Source organism: Parambassis ranga, chromosome 21 (genome assembly GCF_900634625.1).
Source record: "Parambassis ranga chromosome 21, fParRan2.1, whole genome shotgun sequence".
NCBI classification, from domain to species: Eukaryota; Metazoa; Chordata; class Actinopteri; family Ambassidae; genus Parambassis; species Parambassis ranga.
The window spans coordinates 8,624,558-8,646,538 of record NC_041041.1 but is presented as its reverse complement, the minus strand read 5'-3'; the positions used below and the strand labels follow the sequence as shown (position 1 = coordinate 8,646,538).

At 39.0% G+C, this 21,981-nt stretch overlaps 1 protein-coding gene across 7 annotated transcripts in view; it reads right to left on the bottom strand.

Annotated features, from left to right (window-relative positions):
• The window catches only part of map2 (microtubule-associated protein 2), a 64,942-nt gene that overhangs the window by 19,506 nt on the left and 23,455 nt on the right, over nt 1-21,981 (bottom strand). For 6 of the 7 annotated variants that reach the window (XM_028393355.1, XM_028393356.1, XM_028393357.1 and 3 more), the window contains exons 3-7: nt 17,684-17,822; nt 10,918-11,166; nt 4,567-4,656; nt 3,856-3,930; nt 1,817-2,032 (exon numbers count right to left, since the gene is read on the bottom strand). In XM_028393355.1, the coding sequence (XP_028249156.1) occupies nt 1,817-2,032; nt 3,856-3,930; nt 4,567-4,656; nt 10,918-11,113 (577 nt within the window). In that variant the 5' untranslated portion in view covers nt 11,114-11,166; nt 17,684-17,822. Of the gene's footprint in view, nt 1-235; nt 759-1,816; nt 2,033-3,855; nt 3,931-4,566; nt 4,657-10,917; nt 11,167-17,683; nt 17,823-21,981 lie in introns of those variants that run through there. The other variant, XM_028393361.1, reaches the window with a different exon arrangement.

The window sequence follows — 21,981 nt, the reverse complement described above, 5'->3', positions numbered from 1 at the left end:
AAACCACAGCAAGTAAAATAAGACAAGCGAAGATAATACACAACAAACTCAGGTTAAGTTAAACCAATGTGGCTCTTTTCACCAACAAGCCTGTGTTGCCTTGCAGCCGCAGCAGAGCGCAGGGAGGATTATTTGCCATTCCACTAGAATTATATTGCTTGTGCTATGGTTTCTTTTGACACATCTTGCATTCTTATACAGTGGGCATGCAGGGAGAGCAGAGGGCAGGACACACCTGTCTCAGGGTTCTCCTCACCCTCTGCTTCATCCTCCTCTCTGTCCATAGAGCTTTCTGCAGCAACACTAGCTGCCTCGGATGGCTCCAGGTCTAGATCCTGGGCCTCGTCTAAGGCCTCTGCCTGCTCTAAGGGCTCAGCTTGGGGGCTGTCCAGTTCCGGTTCTTCCCCACTCCACTGCTGCTCATCAAGAGCTGCCTCGGACTCTGCTGCCTCTGCACTCTCCTCCTCCTCCTCATCATCATCATCCTCCTCTTCCACCTCCTCCTCGTATTCAGCTGTAAGAGCTTCCATGGTCTCTTCTTCTCAAAAACAGGGTGAAAGGGGGGGGGACACATTAAGACTACAGGCAACACAGACTTGGGTTATGTGAGAACACAACTTATGGGACACTTTCAGCTCTGGGAAAAGACACAGTGTTTGTCTGTGCGCACATATTGATACAGTACATTACACATAAAGTACAGAGTATTGTTATGTGATGCATGCATTTTTTTCTGTCTTGTTATTACAGATATTTAATATTTGTAAATATCTAAATGTATATAGTAAATAGTGTGTATTTACTATATAAAAAATATGGAGAATTATATTGGAAAATATTGTCTAAAACTTTTGTACACAACATGCTTGCAACTAACACTAACCTACTGTGGCTGTTGACTGAGGTTATTTTAAGAAAACAAGAACACAACTAAACACCAACACTATATATCCTGAAACTCTGCTGTAGCAACACTTTTGTTCAGTGCTCTGTTCAGTTTCTCTTAGTATAATCCTATTGATTTATGCAGAGTTAGAAGAGGCATTAAGATAATTTTAACAAGATACCAAAAGGGAATCTAAAGAAGAAAAAGGGTTAAAATATGTAGATAGATATTGACTTTGTCTTTCCAAAATTGATTTAAGTGCTTTATTACTGATGACCCCAAGTGCTACAGGTTGCGTAGGGCTCAGATGTTTGACTGTGTAGGTGTATGTGTTGGAGCTGAAAGTCTTCCTTGTTGCCACAGTGAGACTGTAAGTGTAGGTATGGAGAGGTGTGGTGGGTCTAACACAGTATAGCATGGTAAAGGGAATGAGTGGTCTTGAGGAAAACACAAGATGATGGGTATAGAGAAATTCTGTGCATAGAGAACATGCACAGTGTTTTTAACACATTTATGAAAGCTTAAATTTTGTGCCAAAGGCCATGTAATCGTACCGATGAGAATGTCCACTGGGTGACTCACAATACAACACTGTCTTATTTAAGAGAGGTCACAGCTACTTGTATGAAGTTAACGGCATGGCAACGACAGTTAGGAAAGGCATCAGGTAAAACAAAAGAAAAGAAAAAAGGAAATGCAACTGTTAAATAAATATATATCGGCAGATTTTGATTGAACATAAATCACAAGGACACACAAACGCACACAGAGACCGACAAAAAGACGAGGAGACGAACTGACGGACGGAGAGAGACGGAGGGACGAAAGGAGGGAGGGATGGACGGAAGAGGTCAAATCACAGAAGGAGAAGAAAAAAAGAGAGGAGATGGAGGAAGGGGAAATGGCAAAGAGGAACCATGCGTGGTTCACCTTCGATCTGTCTAAAGGCCACGGCCTGCCCTGTGGGGCGAGAGCCTGAGTGCGTCCACTCTGGGCTGAACAATGGGTGCTCATAGTACTCCTCGTCGGAGTGGTAGGGGTCGTCCTCGGGCACGGAAACTGAGATGGAGGGGGCGAGGAACTTGCACCTCTCCCGAGAATTTTGGAAGCGGCGGAGAGGGCCTGCCTCCTCCTCATCCCCTACATCTACAAACAAGACAGACACAAGGAGAAGAACTGCAGGGAAATCTGGACACACAGACTGAGAGAGAGACTCTGAGAGGGAAGAAGGAAAACAAAACAAAATGGAGACCAAACCAAAAAATGTCCATCTTAAATAAATGGTATGTCATTTTAAAGCATGCATCTGTTTTTTGTTGTTGTTTTGTTTGTGTTTTGTTTTTTGCGTACAGTATTTGTACTTATTTCAATTTTTGATTCACTCAAACACAAAACTTCACAAAAATACTGCATATGCATACGTACATTTTGGGGTTTTTTTACTGTTGACTGAAAGGTGTAACTGCAGAAAAGTACAAAGTGTAATGGAATCGCACTTCTTCACCTAAAAAATATTTCAGGACCATAAGAATAATTTATGACTTTTTTTCTCTTTCTTGGTTCAGAAGGTCATACTAAAAAAGAGTCCATAAGGATTTCTCTGTTCTTAACTTGATAAATCCTTAAGTAACATTTTTTAAGATGGGCATTTTTTGCAGTAAAAGGGGAGATAAATCTCAATGAGAAAAAAATAGCAAAAGAGACAAATTTGAATCAGAAAACGAAAAGAGAAAGAGTCACCAGAGAGGAGAATGCAATGAGGAAACAAAGCTTGTTTGAGAGCAAGAGACATAGTTTAACACACACAAGACGGTGACGAGTAAGACAGTGACCAGCAACTCAAAGGGAACAAAGCTTTGGGGGCCAGCCACGCTGATACAGATAAAACTAGTATATCGTATCATTTGAGAAAGATTCCTATGTCGTGTCAAATTAAACAGAACACATACAGCGTTAAAGTAAACAATTACAACAACAGCAATGATGCTAACTGTAATAAAGTGTGTGTTTATGTCTCACACTGCATGAACAAACCTCTAGATCAACTCAGAAACACCATCGAATCCTAACCTTGCGTCTAAATGTCCCACTTTTCATTCTTGTTATATTATTACTATGTATATTACTCAAAAGTTAATATTTATTAGGTATCATAAGTTCAACAACGCCTAAACAACATGATCACCTCTCTATGCCGTGCTTAACCTTACTATACCAGAAACACAAAATAGCGGTTGCTCCTGTTCAACCATTGCTTAAAATAAAATGTTACTGTCAGACAAATAAAAAGTGTGAAGAAATTAAGTTGTAAACTTTGATGGTAAAATATCTAAATGAGGTTTTAACACTTCACTGCATCCTTCATCACCTCATCTAAAACACTTCAAAATGGCTTTGTGATATCACTCTGTGTAATGTTACCTGACTTCTAGCCACAGCCACATTCATACAAATAGAGACAGTGGACACTGATGTTATAACAAAACACCATGGTTTGATATGCAACAATTGAGACATAATTCAAATAAAAATAAGAACAACAACTTGGAGGGTTACCTATATTGGCTGTCATATTAGTGTGTGGGAAGACAGTGAGGTTGTGGAGGTTAGAAAGGGCAATGCAAGAAGAAGATGTTAAAAGAGAGTGCATCTGGTATAACACATGCATTTATTTTGGAAGAAACGGTGATGATAATAAATGTATCTGTTCCAAATGTATGATGAGGACAAGGATCTTTTGAGGAGATGGATGACAGAAAAAACTACAACATGTTCCTGCTTTTAGCAGCTCTCATAGGTGTCTTGTATCAATGTGTGGTTTGTCCCCCTGGAGGTGGGGCACGTCCTGAGAGAGTGCCAAACCATACCAGCACCCAAATGTGTTTGGAGCTACAGTCGAGGGAAAAGGAAACCACACTCTCATCTGTTAGAGATATATTCGCGTATACATACTTGTATTGTTGGCCTACCTTGTTCCAGAGGACCAAAGTGTTCTGCAGCAGGTGAGGGGGGAGGTGAGGGAGGCAAATTGGTGGTGTCTTCAACTACAAAGGGAGATTTTAAAAAAAGTCACATAATGCTACTGCTAATTTACTCTAAATTAAAAACTGTGTAGTCATAATAAAGCACTAAATGATGATGAAGGAATTACCATTAACATCTATTTACTGCAACATAGTTTATTGATACTTGTTTTTGTTAGACAGTCTTTTCAAGTGCTTTTCAGATAAGATAAGATAAAACTTTATTAATCCCGAAGGAAATTCTTGTGCCAGAGGTATCAAGTTACATTAAATGCAGTTAAGTACAGAGTATAAGTGTCACTATAATCCAGATCAGAGTACAGTACGCAGTATGAGCACAATATATGACACATATAACAACATTTCTGTGTTGTTGCTATGTTACATGTTGGACAACTGTCTATTGTATATTGTGATTCTCACCCAATGCTCTGTGGAATCATATTAGTGTCAAAACAATGAAAAAACTTTTTCAACTGCAAAATAAAAGTGTAACAACAAATCTAGAAATGATCTTCTCTTCAACCTATTTTCACTCTAAGATGTCTGAGATTTATTATGTTTTGTTTGATTATATTGACATAAGTCTGAAGATCAAACTCACTGTGGCTATTGGATAGTAGCTATTATTGTGCAGCTCATTTAAGTGTGCCTCACCTGATGGCAGTCTTTGAGTCTCCTGTTCTCCCTTCAGTACTGCCACAGCCTCTGCTGTCACTTCCTGCACAATCCGAGCTGACACTTGCTCTGATCATAGACAGTCAGACAAACATAGACAGGCAGGGTCAACAACAAATTAATTCTAAAAATAAATTTAACAAAGTGATTTACTGACTGAGAAAAACAAGGTGCACAGAATCTCCAGCTCATTGATTACAACAGAATATTGTGCCCATTTCTAAGTAACTTTCACAGGACACAAACCAAATTTCCAGTTCTCCACCCATTTCCCCTTACTCTATTTTTTGCATAATTATAAACTATACAATACAAAAAATGCATCATTTTTTTTTATTAGGGTTAGGGTTAACTCAAAACCAAAGAAACACTGCAGTGTGAATGTTTCTATATTTGCTGTGACACCAGGGCTATATGAAGTAAATATATGTTTATAGTATGTATGATCATTTTGAGTAAATAATTGAGAGGACATAATTACAAGGACATTAAACTTCGGCTTACAGTAAAACACTAAAGATGATTAGATTTAAGCAAGAAGCATTTTCATAAACAATATCAAACACTGAATATTTAATGTAGACAGAGGCTGGAAATTCTACCAAGCAGTGCTAAATATGAAAGTAATTAAACCTAGTAAGTGTACACTATCCTTATGTTTAAGGAAACAAATCTGTATTTTAATTTAGACAAAGAAGCTTGTTCATCAGTTTTGTCCCAACTTTGAATCTAAATACAATAGTTTAAAAGCATTATTAAACTCACATCTTGTTTCCTCTGTGAGTAAGTATCAGTTTAAATATTGCCCGGGATGCAGAAGGACTGCAGAGTCCTAATCAAAGCCTTAATTTGCATCGTAACAGTGGTTATGTAGGATTGCGTGGCAGTGATGCTTTCTTGCTGCTGCAGTTTTAGGACCTTTTTCTATCCAACATCACCCACACAACAACGCAAACAAGCAAGCTGGCACAGGCACACGTACAAACTGCAGTAACACGCATACACACTTCTTCCGGGAACACTTAACACATCCCACTCACCCACTCAAAGCAGCTATTTCCCATTTTCAATAGCAAAGTGCATTGAATGTGTACCACCTATTCACTGCTTCCAGGCAAAATCCTTTTTTCTAATAATGAAAAATAAGAAAGGTGTCTATGTCAAACCCAATGAGGGGTTTTAACATCAAACGACAGCCCCTACAACTAAGTGGAGACCTGGGGCAAAATAACCTTCTAGAATTGACTGAATGGGTCATATGCTCATTTGACAGCACGTTCAAAAGCAACACTGAGGACACTACTTTTACTAAAAAATAAAATCACAGATTTTTACTTTCAGCAACAAATCTTCAGACATGCCATACATAAAAAACAACCTTGTCACATCCATAAACCCAGCTGGCAGTGATAAAATCTTGCCTTGTCTGGCTGTCTCAGCATTTCTCTAACAAAGTGATGTCAGATGACATAACAGTCTGTCTGCCATTGGCTCCGACAGCGAGTAAACCACATGCATAAACAGCTGCTTTGTTTAACAGAAAGGCTAAACTGCATCTAAAATCAAATGCAACAATATACATACACACAGACATACACTCTCAGTGAAGTAAAAGTGTGTATTACCTGTATGACAGAAGGCTAAGTCTGAGCGTGCTCTCTCTCTCAAGCAGAGACTAAGACTGGAAACCCCGAGTCAACGCACAGCACAACACAGACTGCCACACACACAACACGCCAACACACATCCCAGCAGGACTGAGAGGGCACAGAAAGAGCAGGAGTGATGTTTGGTATGATACCAGCAGGCTCCCAAAAAAAAGTGTAAAGCAAGGGGTTGTCATAGCAACAGACTGGTGGGCCATGGACTCAGATTCATATGTAATTCAGAAGCGAACAACATTTCATGGCTGTTTCAGCCTCTGTGATTGTCCACGGTCGACACTGAATAGAACATGACAGCTGTAATCTGTACATTTTGCCTAGTAAAATAATAATAATAAAAAAATACTAAATATTATTTTTTTTCATAAACATCAAATTAACTAGGGTCTGAAGTCTTAATGAGGACTTGTTGGCTGCTTTGCCTTCACTCTGCAGTCCAGCTCACCCAAAACCATCTAATTTGGGTTTAGGTCAGGTGTTTGTGGAGGCCAGGTTAACTGATGCAGCACTCCATCACTTTCCTTCTTGGTCAAATACCCCTTACATAGCCTGGAGGTGTGTTTGGGGTCCCACCAAGCACAAACCAGATGGGATGGCATGTCGCTGCAGGATGGCTGTGGTAGCCATGCTGGTTGTGTTTGCCTTGAATTTTGAATAAATTACCATCAGTGTCATCAGCAATGCACCCGCACACCTTCACACCCCTGCCTCCATGCTACATGGTGGAAACTACCAAATGTAGAAAGCATCTGCTCATCTTTTCTGTTTCTGAAAGGACATGGTGGAACCAAAATATCAAATTCGGACTCTTCAGAACAAAGCACAGACCTTGACCCAATCCTTTGTAGCAATTCAACCATGAAGGCCTGGTTCTCCTCTGCACATCTGATTTGAGATGTGCCTGCTACATGGACTTTATGTGAGCCTCTGATCGGTAAATTTGTGGTCAACTCTTTTGAATGTATCCTCTGCAGCAGAGGAAACTGTTGGTCTTTCTTTCCAGGGACTGTCCTCCTGTGAGTCACCAGAGCATTTGATGGTTTTTAAGGATTGCACTTGTAGATACATTTAAAGTTCTTGAAATATTCCCGTCTGCTTGACCTTAATGTCTTAAAATAATGACGGGCTGTCGTTTCTCTTTACTTAGTTGAATGGTTCTTGCCATAATATGTATTCGAACTGTAGCTGAATATGGCTATTGATTGTAAACAGATTAATTTATGACAAAGCATGCCTAATAATTTACAAACACTCCAGTGTTAACTACCTCATGAAGCTGAATGAGAGTGTCAAGGGTGTTGCTATTTTGAAAAACGTAAAACGTAAAACATATTCTGTTTTTGTAAAATGTTTTATCACACAGTTCCATATGTGTTCATTCGTCGATGTGGCCTATATTAATGTAGTCCTTTTGACTGGTAAGGTATTATAGATAATCTTCATGAAAGGAAATCCTTGTGTGGCAATGTATGCCAAGTACATTTTTTAATCTCATTTATCAAACATAATCCCCAAAAGATGTCATATCTGTTTACTTTTGACAGCCTCAGTGGATGTTCCATGTGAATTCAATGATTATTCATATGGTCTTAACTACACTGTATCTCATACAGTAACAATTACTTGATATATAATGTTCTAAATAATTTCACTTAACATTCTCTGGCATGCTGATTTATCTCTTTCTTTATTGTCTCCTACAAAAATCTACAGAAAAGTGACAAACCATTGTGAAATTCATTAAATATGTCTTGGATTGGATAAAGAAGACATGTTTTCATATGTTGCAGGTAAACTGGAGAGCACTGGGTTCAATATAATTGCCCTCCAATAAATCTCCTACTGTTTTGTCAAAGAAACATATATAGCATATATATGCAACATAGCATATACTGTATATCATTAATTTGTACTATATCAAGCATTCTTTTGGTTTCATTATGTCAAGATGTGTCTAGGATGTTCTCAAACTTTTGTCATTTACTATGTCCAAACTTCACACCAAAACTTAATTTGGGCAATTCTCCTCTCTGCTGCTGCCAAACACACTCATTTAGGCTGATGAAATGGAGGTGCTTTACCATCAGACAATCTTGTCCAGAATTCTTGACACTATGCCCAGTTACTTGCGTCAGCTAAAAGACATCAGTCAATGCAATATCCCCAATATAACACCAGGACTTCCTTGATTAATCCAAGTCCGACCACTCCCTTGAATAAGCTCATTGTGCATTCACTCTGTTTTTATTAACATGCTCTTGTGTCTTTCTCTTTCTCCCTCTCCATCTCTCTCTTTTGACCACTTCTAGCATGGCTGACTGCTTTTTTCAACTTTGTTTCAAAGGAAAGTCAAGAGGGCAATTTCGTGCTTCAATAGTTCTTGTTGCGTCTGAAGAGCTTTTCACAGGGAGAGAAGGCTCACCAAGTGCCAGCATTGGCCCTTCTGCCACCCATCCTACCCCACTTAGCCCCCACACTGCCCTGCTCTGGAGCAATGCTAATGTATGCTGGCAAGATGCTCTGCAGACAAACACAGCTGCTGTATCAATGTGTCATGATCACACAGATAATTCCAAAAACACATTTATTCATATATTGATAATTATAATTATTACTTATTACTGCCTGTTTTATCGCTGCTTATTTCCTCTAACAGGAAAAAGCAGTGTTTACTTGTTGACATTTTCAAACTACGATTATTAAGATAGAATAGTCTTTGATATACTGTATGTTAACAATAAGAAAGAGGAGCACACAAGGCCCTGGCAGCTGCATGTATGTTTACTCACTAGTTAAAAGTTTATTTTCATGACAGATGAATGCATGCCATCTTTAAGAAAACCATGCTTTAGATTTACATTTTGAGTAGAACTTTGCAGTGAAAAAATAACAGTCCAACTTGATGACAACATCTGTGAAGAAAGGGTTAACAAAAGCTTTTTCGAACTGAATGAAAAATAGTGATTGAACCTCTGAGAATGTAGACGTCCTTTCTGCCAAAATATGACAACCACTCATCGAAATGGCCCTAAAGTCCACACAACACTTACTAACTTAGTGACACAGTCATCTAGAGGGAGCCAAGTGCTTTATTATAGCAATTTTAGCAGAACAAGAGAAAAGTGTAAGAAATGTCCCTTTAATGGAAGGCTCTACACTGCTATACAGTATTTTGAGATAAATAAATAAAGCTAAATTAATACATTAGACTCAACTTATATATAATCTTTTCAGATGGTGGCATTTAAGGGATTTCTAAAGCGCAGAAGGGCAGACTTAGACTAGAGATTTTGTAGAACATCAGAAAAACAGAAAAAAGACAAATTAAATATGAAACAACAATAAAGCCATACTGTCAAAACAGTGGCTGAGGAGGAAATAAACAGTGCTACCAAAATCAGTGAGAGGTAATTCTGAAAGTAGATAAACCATCTTAAAATCATCTACACTCTCAGTCGCTACAAAGTAGGCAGTAACAAATACAGTTATCAGCCTAAAAAACTAGTATCCATGAAGTCCCAACAATGGGAGATTGCTGTTGCATCCTAAATGGCCTTGTCTGTGGCAAGCTACAGCTAAAACGAACAAAGGCAAAGCAAATTGTAGGGGAACTGTTGCCATGGTTACACCATTGGTACATTATCAGCCCTGTCTCCAGGGTGTGAGTGAGGGTGTGGGGTGGAGGGGTAGTAGGGGTGTGGGGGGGCAGAGAGATAGAATTTATGTGTTAATTATAGCATTGTTAATAACAGTATGTGATTTTAGTGAGCACTCACAGTGCTGCACTGTGCCCACACAAAAGAGATGGGACACGCGTGCACAAACACACACTACTCAACAACACTCAACAAATTTTAAAAACCCCACTGCATAACAGTGCATATGCACATGCAACACTGTCAAGAGCAAGTGTGCAAGCGCACCCACACTCACAAACCCAAATCACACACTTGAGTACAAATGCAAAAGCAAACATACTCCGGAGTCTCCTCTCTGCCATAAAACTCATTGTGTCAGCAACTCTGGACACAAAATTAATCACAAGAAGGGCTTTAACAACAAGAAGGAATTCAGCTCACTAAACTGTTACTCTTGCTTATATTAGGAGCTAAGCTGTCAGGAAATGGTCCTTGCCACTAGCATCTAAACATTGCATCACATACTACACTGTTAAGAGTCCTCACAACATTAATCTTCCTCTGACTAGGTGCCAGATGTTTTACCCGTTTCTTTCCCACATAACATGTGCATGTAGTTAAAGAGGTTGCAGACACAACACATTAGTTATTTTTTGCTGATAGTACTGTTGTCACATCATATATCCAGAGACAAATCTATTAGGAATATGCTGACCCAGATTTCTATACACAAAATTTAAATTACAACAAAATATTCATTATATTATAAATTTGTATTATTTATTATTAATACATCAAGTAACTTTAAATTACCCTGGCACTTATTTTAAATCATAACATGCCCTGTTGAAAAAAAGAGTGCAAAATCATCCTACATAATCAATTCTACCTTACTGTTCCTGTTCAAAATGACACTTTTCCTTCAGTGATCACAATGGATTTCCCTGTAATCTATCTACAAATGTAAGATGTAAGAAATGTGAGATGACTCTGATCATAGAATAATGAAAAATTATAAGACATATTACCTGCAGTTATAGCATGAGCTCCAGTTAACTCCCCATTGAAGCCATTCTCCCTGGCAGAGTAGCGGGCCCCACCCGGCTGGCAGGTCCTGTAGGCTGAGGAGGAGTAGCCATTGGCTCCATGAGTGCCACCAGGCTCCTGCCCTCCTGATGGATCCCACTGGGGGGCATCGTCTTCTGGCTGTCGACTGTCTGCCATGCTGACGCTAGCTAGCAGCCGGGGAGGTTGGGCAAGAAATGGGGTTTCTCCTTCTGGGTGAGAGGAGGGAGGAGAGAAGGTCGAGGCGTGGTCAAAACTCTTGCTTGTCTGTTTTATTAACTGCAATGTTAGCAATGTTACATAAAGGAAAGTGAACAGTGCACAGACGAGAGGAGGCTCTAGGACACACAGCATAAGTCACATTCACAAATCACTTTCTGTCAGTCATAATCCCTGCTACAGCACCACTGAGCTTCACTGTCAACAATCCTGAAAGTACAGCTGTGCTGGTGTGAGTGTGCGGAGGTGGTAATGTGAAATACTGTCCTTGGATGTTGGCGGGCTGATGACAACCACTGGATGAAACTCTATTGATTTGTGGGGTGTAATGACTCATATAGCCAAAAGCTCAGGTAGAAATGTCAACACGAATGAAAATGAACAGAGCAGACCTTGGATTTTTGTGACTTACACAGGGTCGTGGGGACTTAAGGTGGGCTCTGATCAATGTGACATTGTCCAGTCCAACGTTAGACAAATAATTTGAATCAAATAACCCCTGTGGCATGCTACTATTATCTGAAAATCCAATAGCAAATATTCCACTAACAAAAAAACCACATACTTGAATGAATACAGAACAGATACTAGGATCTGTACAACACAAATATTAAGTGTTGAACTAACAGTACAAACACTGTATCCGCATATATATATGAAATCCAACACTGAGTGCAGAGGATTGATCATAATAGAACAGAGAGGAGAAAAGCCCCAGCAAAAGGGGGGAAATATTGATCAACCCACATAATCGCCTGAGGTAAGGACAGTCCATAAGAATGATCTGTGGGATAATATTGGGGAGATGGTGGGAGAGGAGATGAACGGGTTTGATGTAGTGTAGGATCAATAAATAAGGGTGAAGTCCTTAAGTTATGCTTTGTTTCCTCTTGTGTGAGTTAGCTGGACAATACCTTTCATCATATATTCTATTATTTAATGCTTATTTGAAGCAGTTTCGGTCACACAGTAAGAGCCTAGGAGCGCTAAGTTTCATGTGGTCTTATTGTACAAAGAACAGAAGCAGAGATTAGTGGGAAAAATGACCTACTGAAGCACAAAATAAAGAAAATACTCTAAAAGGGAAGTGGTGATTTCTGCAGGAGGGTTGTGGTGAGTAGAATTCAAGCATTTGCAGGGCAGCCTGTGTGGTTGTGCATAAGAGTGAAAGAGCAATTTGTCATTTAGCTCTGCAGTCCACAGAGATCCAGAGACTGAAAGGAAGTCTGTTGGAGAAAGCAGGAGTCAATAACTGCAGCCTGTGAGCAAGGTGCTGCTACACTGAGCAATAGTCACTGCATTCACAGCACATTCAATACCACTGCTTACTTTCTACCCAAGAGAACAGAGGAGCACAGAATGTAATGCAGTTTTAAAAAAGTGAATAAAAACAAGTGGATGGAATGGTGTTTCTCAACCAGTGGGCAACAGAAAGCATGAACAAACCATGTCCACCAAGCACTGGCTGCTCTTTACAAAACTGTTCCAAAGCACAGCTTAACATATAGAGTGACATAAAACTTGACAAGATTCATCATCTTGAAACCATGAATAGCTGTAAGAATACTTTAGAAACTAATTATATATTCAATATATTTGTGTTTGGGAATAAAAGTAGTGAAATGAGCATCCTTGAAAGAACAAGTATCTACAGAAACTACAATGATTTAAAGCAGATTATAGGTTTGTTTATCTGGCCAGATTGGCCTCACAGTGCACGGAAAACAGCACCCATGTTAACTGGTCAACATGGGCTGAAAAGAGAAGCAAGCAGCTGAACGCACATCTTGGGGCTGTGCAAGAATGTCACAAAAAAAATTGAGTACTGGAGTAGAACGCTATAAAGACAGAGCGCAGAGGGGCAAGGTGGCCATAAACAGACAAAAGAATAGAACAGAATAGAATATGTGATGGCTGTAAGTCCTGGCAGCCAAAATGGATCAGAATAAGGAGTCAATGGAGCATTGCATGACTCAGCTCTGAAGGGAACACCAGTATGAATGAAACCTCTACACTGCATCCCACATACTGCTTTACAAAACTGTTGTACGCCCCTGTCCAAAAACCAAATGAGTATGTTATTTTGATTTTCCCTTCATTGTCATCATCCCCTCTGTTGCTTGCTCACCCACCGTGTCCCTGCTCAAGCACTTCCAATATTAAAGACATAAAAAGCAGAATGAGGCTGCTGTCCTGAGACTGCATGCTGTCTGTCTGAAGGTCACTCTAAGCTCTGTGGCCAATTTCCAAACCCAACAAGATGATCTTGACTGGTGGCCTGGTTTTCTGGGGGGAGGCATGCTGAGCTATCGCTGACAGGGTTCAGTGAACTGCCTTGTTGTATGTTTATGCACATAATGTAAGTGTCCTGCATGTGTGAATGAAACAGCACCACCTTCTGGATTAATGAAGGAAAATTACTGTAAATATTACAATGCACTACTCATCAGGCACAAACTGGGCTGCAGTTCATAACAGTTGTGATAGCCTTAGACTCAATGGGACAAAGAGCAAACTAAAAGGTCAATCACACAAAGCCAGAGAAGAGTCTTGTTTGAAGACAAAATGATGAAGAGTGAAAAGCAGACAATAGATTAAAGAATACTAAATATTCTGATAAGAGACTGTCCAGTGGGCTTGTGATAAGAATCATGACAGATTTAGATGTTGGGCATCTCAGTAGACAGCAGGTCTGTTGCACTTGGCAAAAAGCCTGTGGCACTGTGCCAGCGGGTTGGGTGACGCTGATAGACACTTCTCCCTCTCTCTGTATCAGAGAAAAATGGAGTAGGATGGTAAACAGACAAACAGAGCTGCCTGCTTCTACAACTGGATTAGGGGAGTTAGTTTGTAAATGTGTCATGTTAGCATGTAACATGTATGTAACATCTAGACTTCTGTGACTATTAATACCTAGAGAAGTATAAATGTTTAGTAGATGACTTTCTCTTGAGGTATAACAGCTTTTTAAGAATTCCACAAGAGTCTAATGCAATATGATGTAAAAAAAATATAAAACAATACAAATCAACAGCAGCAATGACTTTTATGAATGTTAAATGCAAATTATTTAACCTGGGATCCAAAGAAGGAAAGGCAAATGTCGAGTCCAGTAAATAGATTTTAAAAAAGGTTTTAGATTATTTAAATGCAGTAAACATGCTATTGTTAGGTTGTTAGATTGTTAAGTCTTAAGAAATATTACTGGTTACAAAAAGATCAAGTCCATTTTTTTGTACCAAAAAAGCTTTTTACAGCTGCTGTGGGGCAGAATAGACCTCAGAATAGACCACTCAAGAGTACTTATTCCGCCATTGACCATGTCTGACTAAAAAACTTGGTTTTTGAAAAGACCCTGTTCTGAGAAGCAAAGATAAAACATATGAAATGCTGTTTATTTTTTGCTTTGTTGTGTTTATAATTCCTTCTGTCTTAAAAAAAAAAAAAAAAACATCAAATCCACACACTTACACTGTAAGCTGACCAGTATAACCTCGGTGTTTTGTTGAGCAGCAGTAGTCTATTGGTAATGCTGGGGTATAGTCCCCTGCTGAAGGGCACATTGATAGTAAGGAAGCGATGCTGTATTTTCCCACAATCCATATAAATTGACAAAGCAGCAGAGACTGGGAGTGTCACTACCCATATGACCCATTTACACATCCTTTGTCCATAATCTTTGAATTGTTTGTTGAAATTTTAACCTTAAAGGTTCAAAATCTATAACTGCACTAAATGTTTCAAAACAACATCTAAGTTTAAGCTAGCAGACTAAGCAACTCTGTCTTGTGTTGCTCCTGGCTGTTAAAAAGCAACTGCCATTTGCTTTGAATCCTTAACTCATTTACTGTCATCCACATACACATGATACACACTTGGAGTTAATACATAAGTGTGCATCATTGATCACATTAACTGGTGAAGTCAGGAAGTTAGTCAACCATCATTGTTGTGCGACTACTAATGTAGGTGCTATGGTGCATGAATCTGATGATACTTGAGGAGCACACACTCAAACAAGACACTCCACATAGAAATCAGTCTACAGGCTGTTGTAGCAAACCAAGAAAGTCTGCAAAGTGAATACAGGATTATTTAAACTGTTACATCCTATACAGTCAATTATGCTTCCCAGACAATGTAATAACCAAACTAATTAAGCAGTGCATTTGTCATTTCCATGTGGCTTATCTGATCCTTTTTCTTTTGTATGATTTCTTGGCATGCTAGCACTTATCTTCCCACCTGTTTCTTCTTCCTCTTCACCTTCCTCCACCTTCTACCATCACTCTTCTCCTCCTACTCACTCCTCCTCCTCCTCCTCCTTTCATCGGGCTTCATCATTCTCCTCACTGTGCGCTCTATCGCCTCATCTCCCTCCTACGATCTGAGCACTTTTACATGCCGCCATTGTGTGTGTGTGTGTGAGTCACACAGATGCTGCATTGCAGGGCTCTCCTCTGAGGGCCATCTCACTGCAGGAGCAGGAGAGTCTAAAGGGATCTAAGTTCCTATGGCTCTATGTAAGTGTGTGTGCACATATGTGGTAAAGCATGCGTCGTCAGTATGTGCAAGGTTGCAAGCTGGATGGAATAGGCTTATATTTGGGCAAATGAACGTCCTTGCTGTGAATTACATGACATTAGAACCACTTTCACGAGTAAGTTAGCATACTGAGAAAAAAATCAATAAATCACCATTATTAGAGGGTTATATGCCAAAGTATTTCCTGAAGGTAATTTCAGCTGGTTGTCAAGGCTACTGCTCCTGGCCAAAGAAGCAGTCCGGCACATAACTTCACCTTGTCACCTCTATCTGCTGTAATGTCTGCAACTCTCTGCAATCTCAGCCACAAATTCCACTCACTTCCTTTCACACGGTGAGAGACTAAAGTAAAAGACAGCTGCCATAACTTGGCACACAGGCCTCCTTGCTGATTTGCACTGTTTACACACGCTTTTTTTCTGTGGCCTTTGTGACAAATAATTTGACAAAAAGACTGATGCTATTTGACACAGCGTTTAATGTTAATTAAAAAAGGAGCAATTTACCTGTTCTAGTTGAATTATTTATGTATTTAAGTACTGATTTTAGTGTGAGGTTATGTGAACTGTAATTCTCAAATATGTGTAAATTTGCTCGTGTAATTGTGGCCAGGTAATTGTAGAATATTGTAAAAAAAGAAAATTATAATCTTGACCTAATGTTCAGATGTATGCTTTTACTCAACATTTTCAATCATCCTTGCCCTAAAAGGAACCTGTCTCATGTCAGCTTTAGGATGCTAGGAAGTCATATCTTTTTAAAGCAGCTCTCAGTGGAAACCTGTAGGTGTACTGTAAATGCTGCTTCAAAGACTTTATATCTCAGAAATCTGCACACTTGGGATTTTTTCGCATAAAAGCAGAAAATATGTTAAAAAACATCAAAATGATGCCTCTTAGCAGCATCTATCCAGATTTCAAGATGTTGGCAGTGCTTGATAGGCCTGTGACCAAGCACTGCCGAACAGAACAGGAGACTTCATGATACATCAGACAGTTCTCTTCAGTAAAACAACACCATTTGTTGAAACACTTGAAAGGTACCTCTCGTCACCTCTTAACACAAAAAGGAATGGTAATACTGTAAATTCAAATAGCCACCATAAGGAGCACTTGCATCAGTTGCTAAGGCTTCTTTTTTCCTTGTTTTTTTAATGCCGTCATCATAATGTGCTGCTTTTGTCCACTGTATTGTATTTTCTCCTGTTTTCTATGCAGTCTTGTAACTGGATACATAATGTTTTTGCATAAAAATAATGGTCATTAAAACCTCTACTGACCCTCACACCTAGGTGTATAAAGGCAGCGTCCATAACCAGGCTCCCTACCTGAAACTCTGTCTTTCAGAAAAAACAAAGAGAAGCCATGAAAGCGTGACTGCCTTTCAGTGGGCCTTGGTGCTGATTGTCTCACTAAAACAGCTCTTCTCTTCCCACTCAGTACCCACTTCCCACTCATAGCTTCTAGCAGCCTGCACTCACATGTACATCCACCCACACAGCCATTTCATCTGTGGAGGTAGCAGGCATTCTTTCTGTCTCTCTCTGTTGTAAATGTTTCTTTTTCTCTTTCTGACAGATATTCGTTACATCTCGTCATGTTTAGGACAAATGAATACAAGTCTGCGGCTTAGTATAGATACTGTAGGAGTTGTTTTTTTTTTAATTCACTTAAGTTTGCCAAAGTGTCACTGAGCTTAGTGCAGAAGAATGTGTTATTCATCATCATCACACCACTGTAGTGAAACTTCACATATAGGGGATGTTACTCTAAAAAATGTGTATTGTCAGTGTTTAGACAAAAGCCAATAAGGTTCAGTGGAAAATAACAACAGACACTGCTGTGTCTATATTACTATAAGGCTGGATTTTCACAACAGGAAAGGGGAACATGTTGTTTTCTGTGACTAGAAAGAAGTCATCACATCAGCTAAGATATACATAGACACACAGGGCAGAGTGTTTACCTGGTTAGGTGTCCTGGGACTTTGGGTGATGGGTCGAGCTGGATCTAAAGAATCTGTCCTCTTTCCAAAATGTCACAAGTTTGACAGGAAGATTGTCAGAAGAAAAGGAAAAGCCAAGGGGACGGCGTCCTGGTTGCACCTGTAAATTGTGAATAAAGAAGATCAATACTTTACTATATTTTCACATAACTTGCATTAGTGCACATCAATCTGAACATCTGTGCATCGTTTCTCTGGGGAACAGCTGGCCAATTAAACAGCACCACATCAATAAACCACTGTTTATATTCTTATAAACTGACCTCAGAAAATATCAGGGGAGACAAATGATTAGGCAGAAAAGATGGAGAATTCCCCTGACATCTCTTTCAAAGGGACTGACAATGTAATTTATAAGAAACGTACAGCTGCCAGCTAAAACTAATACCCCAGCCATGCAATAAATCATTCTTGTTTTTTTAAATGTGTCCACCAACCCATTTATATGGACAAGTGAATGCCATGTATTAGAAACTCCACTTAATCAAGCATTGCAACAGCAGTGAGTGAGAATGATTTGGCAGAATTTCAACCCCTATGTATGTCTGGGCAGGCAATGTTCATTACTTGGCTAATACAATCCCTACACTGAAGCATAGTGATGGATTCAAGTTATGTTTCTCAGCAGCAGGGACAGAGACAGTGGTCAGAGCTGAAGAAGACGAATGCAGCCAAATACTGACCATCACTGAAGAAAATTAGCTCCGGAGAGCACGCAACTGCAAGCCAAGTATGAGGCAAGGTAACAGCACTGAATGTCCTTGAGTGGCCAGACCTGAGGGTTGAAGGTCCATTCTTATGACTTCTGCCATCAAGATTTAAGTAAACCTCTCAAATCCAGATCTGCAACATCTTTAAATCTAATATTCAAATCTATATGCAACGGAACAGGTAAACACCATTTGTCAGATCTACAAACTCCACAGTAGTAGTCCTTATATACTTCTTATATTGCTACTTACATACCACAACTTTTTGCTATTGTATTTTCAATCACCTTTTCCAATGATTGGCAAATAGCTACATGTTAGATAAAGTTGGCCTCAGGAATTCTGAGCCCAGAACAGGGTCAATATATTAGGAGTAACTTTGCACAAAAGCTTGCAGGATGATGTAAAAACTTGCTGATGGATGCAAAGCTCTCTCCAGAATTTCAATGTGCTGTAAATTTTCCTACAATCAGCAATAAAGTGTGTAGATCAGAGTATTATTTTCAACTCCAAATAATTGCATCAAGGGTGTTGCTCTTATGCCAATATGTAAAGCAGCAAGAGCCATCTGCAGCAAAATTGAAGCAAGAGCTATTAAGCAAATTAGTTTCAGTGGTACAGAACATATAAATTCGTCTCTATTGTTTACAAGTATTCCTGAGTTTTCTTTCTCAAATTTTGCCACAAACTTATTTTTCTCCTGTGAATCAAATGGAGCGTTATTTTACGGAACTGTATTTTTGCCTCTAAAGGCGTACTTTCATAATCAGATCTGATAGGGAGAGAGAGAGAGAGAGAGAGAACGAGAGAGAGAGAAAAAAATATAGTGTCTCCTTTAAAGATGTAGCATGATGCAATACATGATAATTCCATGTAACTTCAATTATGTATGAGAGAAAAGTTTCCAAAAAATAAATAAATAAATTATCTGCCTTGAAGTGAGGTGGCTCATAAGTAACGGAAGGGAACAAAATTGGGAACAGGGATACATATAAATTTGGACTGTGGTGACACAGGATCAGACCATAAAGCTCCACAGCCATGACTAGTCCCTGGCAACCAAACACACCAACTTCTCCATTATGTCATTTGTAAACCATCATAGATCCAAACTGAACCAAGGCTGTCCTTTTCACGTCTATACCACCTAGAGCTGCAGCCACATTGAATGAATGTTATTAAGGCCAACTATCAGTACCTAAAAGTGCCTTGACTTGCTGGAACCAGTAACCTTTAACTCACACAGTAAACTTGTGTATACTGTGGTTTTGTGTAAAACAGGTGAAAAATGCTTTGGTAACAACACAGCCTTCACTAGAATGACTCATGCAGACAGCTGTTTCTATTCGTTTCTCTCTGTGTTATTAAAACATTTTCTTATTCAATACCAACAAATATAAAAACACCAGCCTACCACTGTGTGAGAAGACCACTGGACAATCCATAACAAGACCCACTTTCTTTTAGAGAATAGTATTAATTTCATGTAGATGTGATGTATTCAAGAACTGTAATAAGTTAATAAGAACTAAATAAGTTCACAAGGACACATGTGGATATGGATACACCCTCAAAAGAAAGTGTATCAGCATTTAGGACACGTCATTCCAAGCTACCTACTCTTTCCCTAGCGTCAAGGTCGATCCTGCTCGTTTCTTATGCAACCTTGTTCATACGCACACACACACAGAACCTGCAAACGCACTCACATACTGATTAAGCACACACACACGCACAATGAAAGAAAGTGCTTTGTCCTGTCTCCAGGGACTGCACATCCAGCAGCCACCTGTCAGCAGTCTGTAGGGGGGTGGTGCATGTGTGTTTCAAGTGACCAAGCTCTATTCCTACTTTAAATATGCAAGGGCCTCATGTATTGTGAATGGACTGGTGCACAGAGTTTAAATATATGTGCTAATATCTCAAGGTCTTTCAGTCGTACAGTAAAACTGGCTCCTAGTAAGATTGATTACGAATCATATGATTATGTAAGCTTTAAGATTTAATGAATGGACGCTCTGCAAGCTAAGTCTTTCACCCCTGCCTGTATGATGCTGCACTAAAACACCCACAAAACGTGTCAAGACAGTATCCCGATCTGTGTGGATAGTAGTCCAACCAACACATACAGTGATGCAGCCATATTTCAGCTGGAATTATTCCAAGATCAAATACGAAATTTAGTACAAAAGTGATTGTTCTTTTAGTCTCACATTCAGCATCTCTCAACTGATTAACTTACTGTGCCTCAGAATCACTGGGTGCTAAAAAACTCCCAGAAATGAGTGTGTGTGAGGGTGTACAACACTTGCAATGGATAGTAACATGGATTATCACAACGGTATAGACTTTAGACAAATATTTTTATGCCTCTGGATACAGCAAACGCTTTATACTTCTCATCTTAGTCACCTCAGTCTCAACCGACTGGACAATGTTTGAGCTCTGCTTAAAAGGAGACAGGTGGAATTTGCGGCTCAGAAGGCAAAGACGTGCAGTAGTTCAATAATAGAGTTGAAACAGAGAAGAGGCAAATATTAGATCATACAGCTGTGTGTCATGTTTGCACTGCTGCTGGAGGTGATAAATACCTGTGACTTCTGGAGAGTCAAAACATATCTGTATGTGTGGATTTTTTTGTCCAGTTTGAATGGAGCTCACACACAAGCAAATAGAATAATGGATTTGTAATATGAATTTTGAAAATATGCTGCCTCATTTACACCAGTTGGATTTTTAGGTAATTGTGAGTAGAAATTATGCACCAAATCAAGTATTAAACATCTTTAGTTTGATTAATTTAGTCCTCAATACTCAATCACTCAAAGTTTACATTACAATTTCTTTCTTTCTTTTTTTTTGCATCTCCTTAACTTTCTCATTGTAAAATTAGATATTGTTCATAGACAATTGTGAAATGAGTAAAATTGTAATTAGATTATAAAAAGAGAGCTTAATTGTAGTGTAAGACAATGAGTATTTATTAATATAAATGTCTTCTTATATATCCTTATTATACTTTTTACCATTCAAAATCTGAAGAGTTGTTTTTGAAAATACTTGTAAAATTAAAGTGAGAAATATTTGTTACAAATAACTCATTTTTTTACACTCATTTTTTGTAGTAAATTAACTGTGTGTTATTTTATGAGATTTAGAACGTATGTTCATTTCGACAGTCAGATATCTTAACTCCACACATAGTGATTAAATCACTAACAGAATCCCATCTGAAACAGATAAGTTGAAATTGAAATCCAACTCAAATCCTCAGAGGACAGAGCACTGAGATAACTCATGAGGCCATTAGAAATACAGAGCTGAGGAACAGGCATGTACTTTGTTCCTAAACAAACCTGATCAGAAATGTTGCTTTCAGCACAATGAATGCTGGCTTCAGCATACAAGAGGCTAAGCTATTTTTTTCTGCTTCTGTCAGTATAAATTCAAGGACAGAATAAAGCTTTATGACGGACAGGTATAAAATATCTGTACCTGTATCATGCTTAACAATTTTAGAAATATTATTTCTGTATTATGTAGAACTAT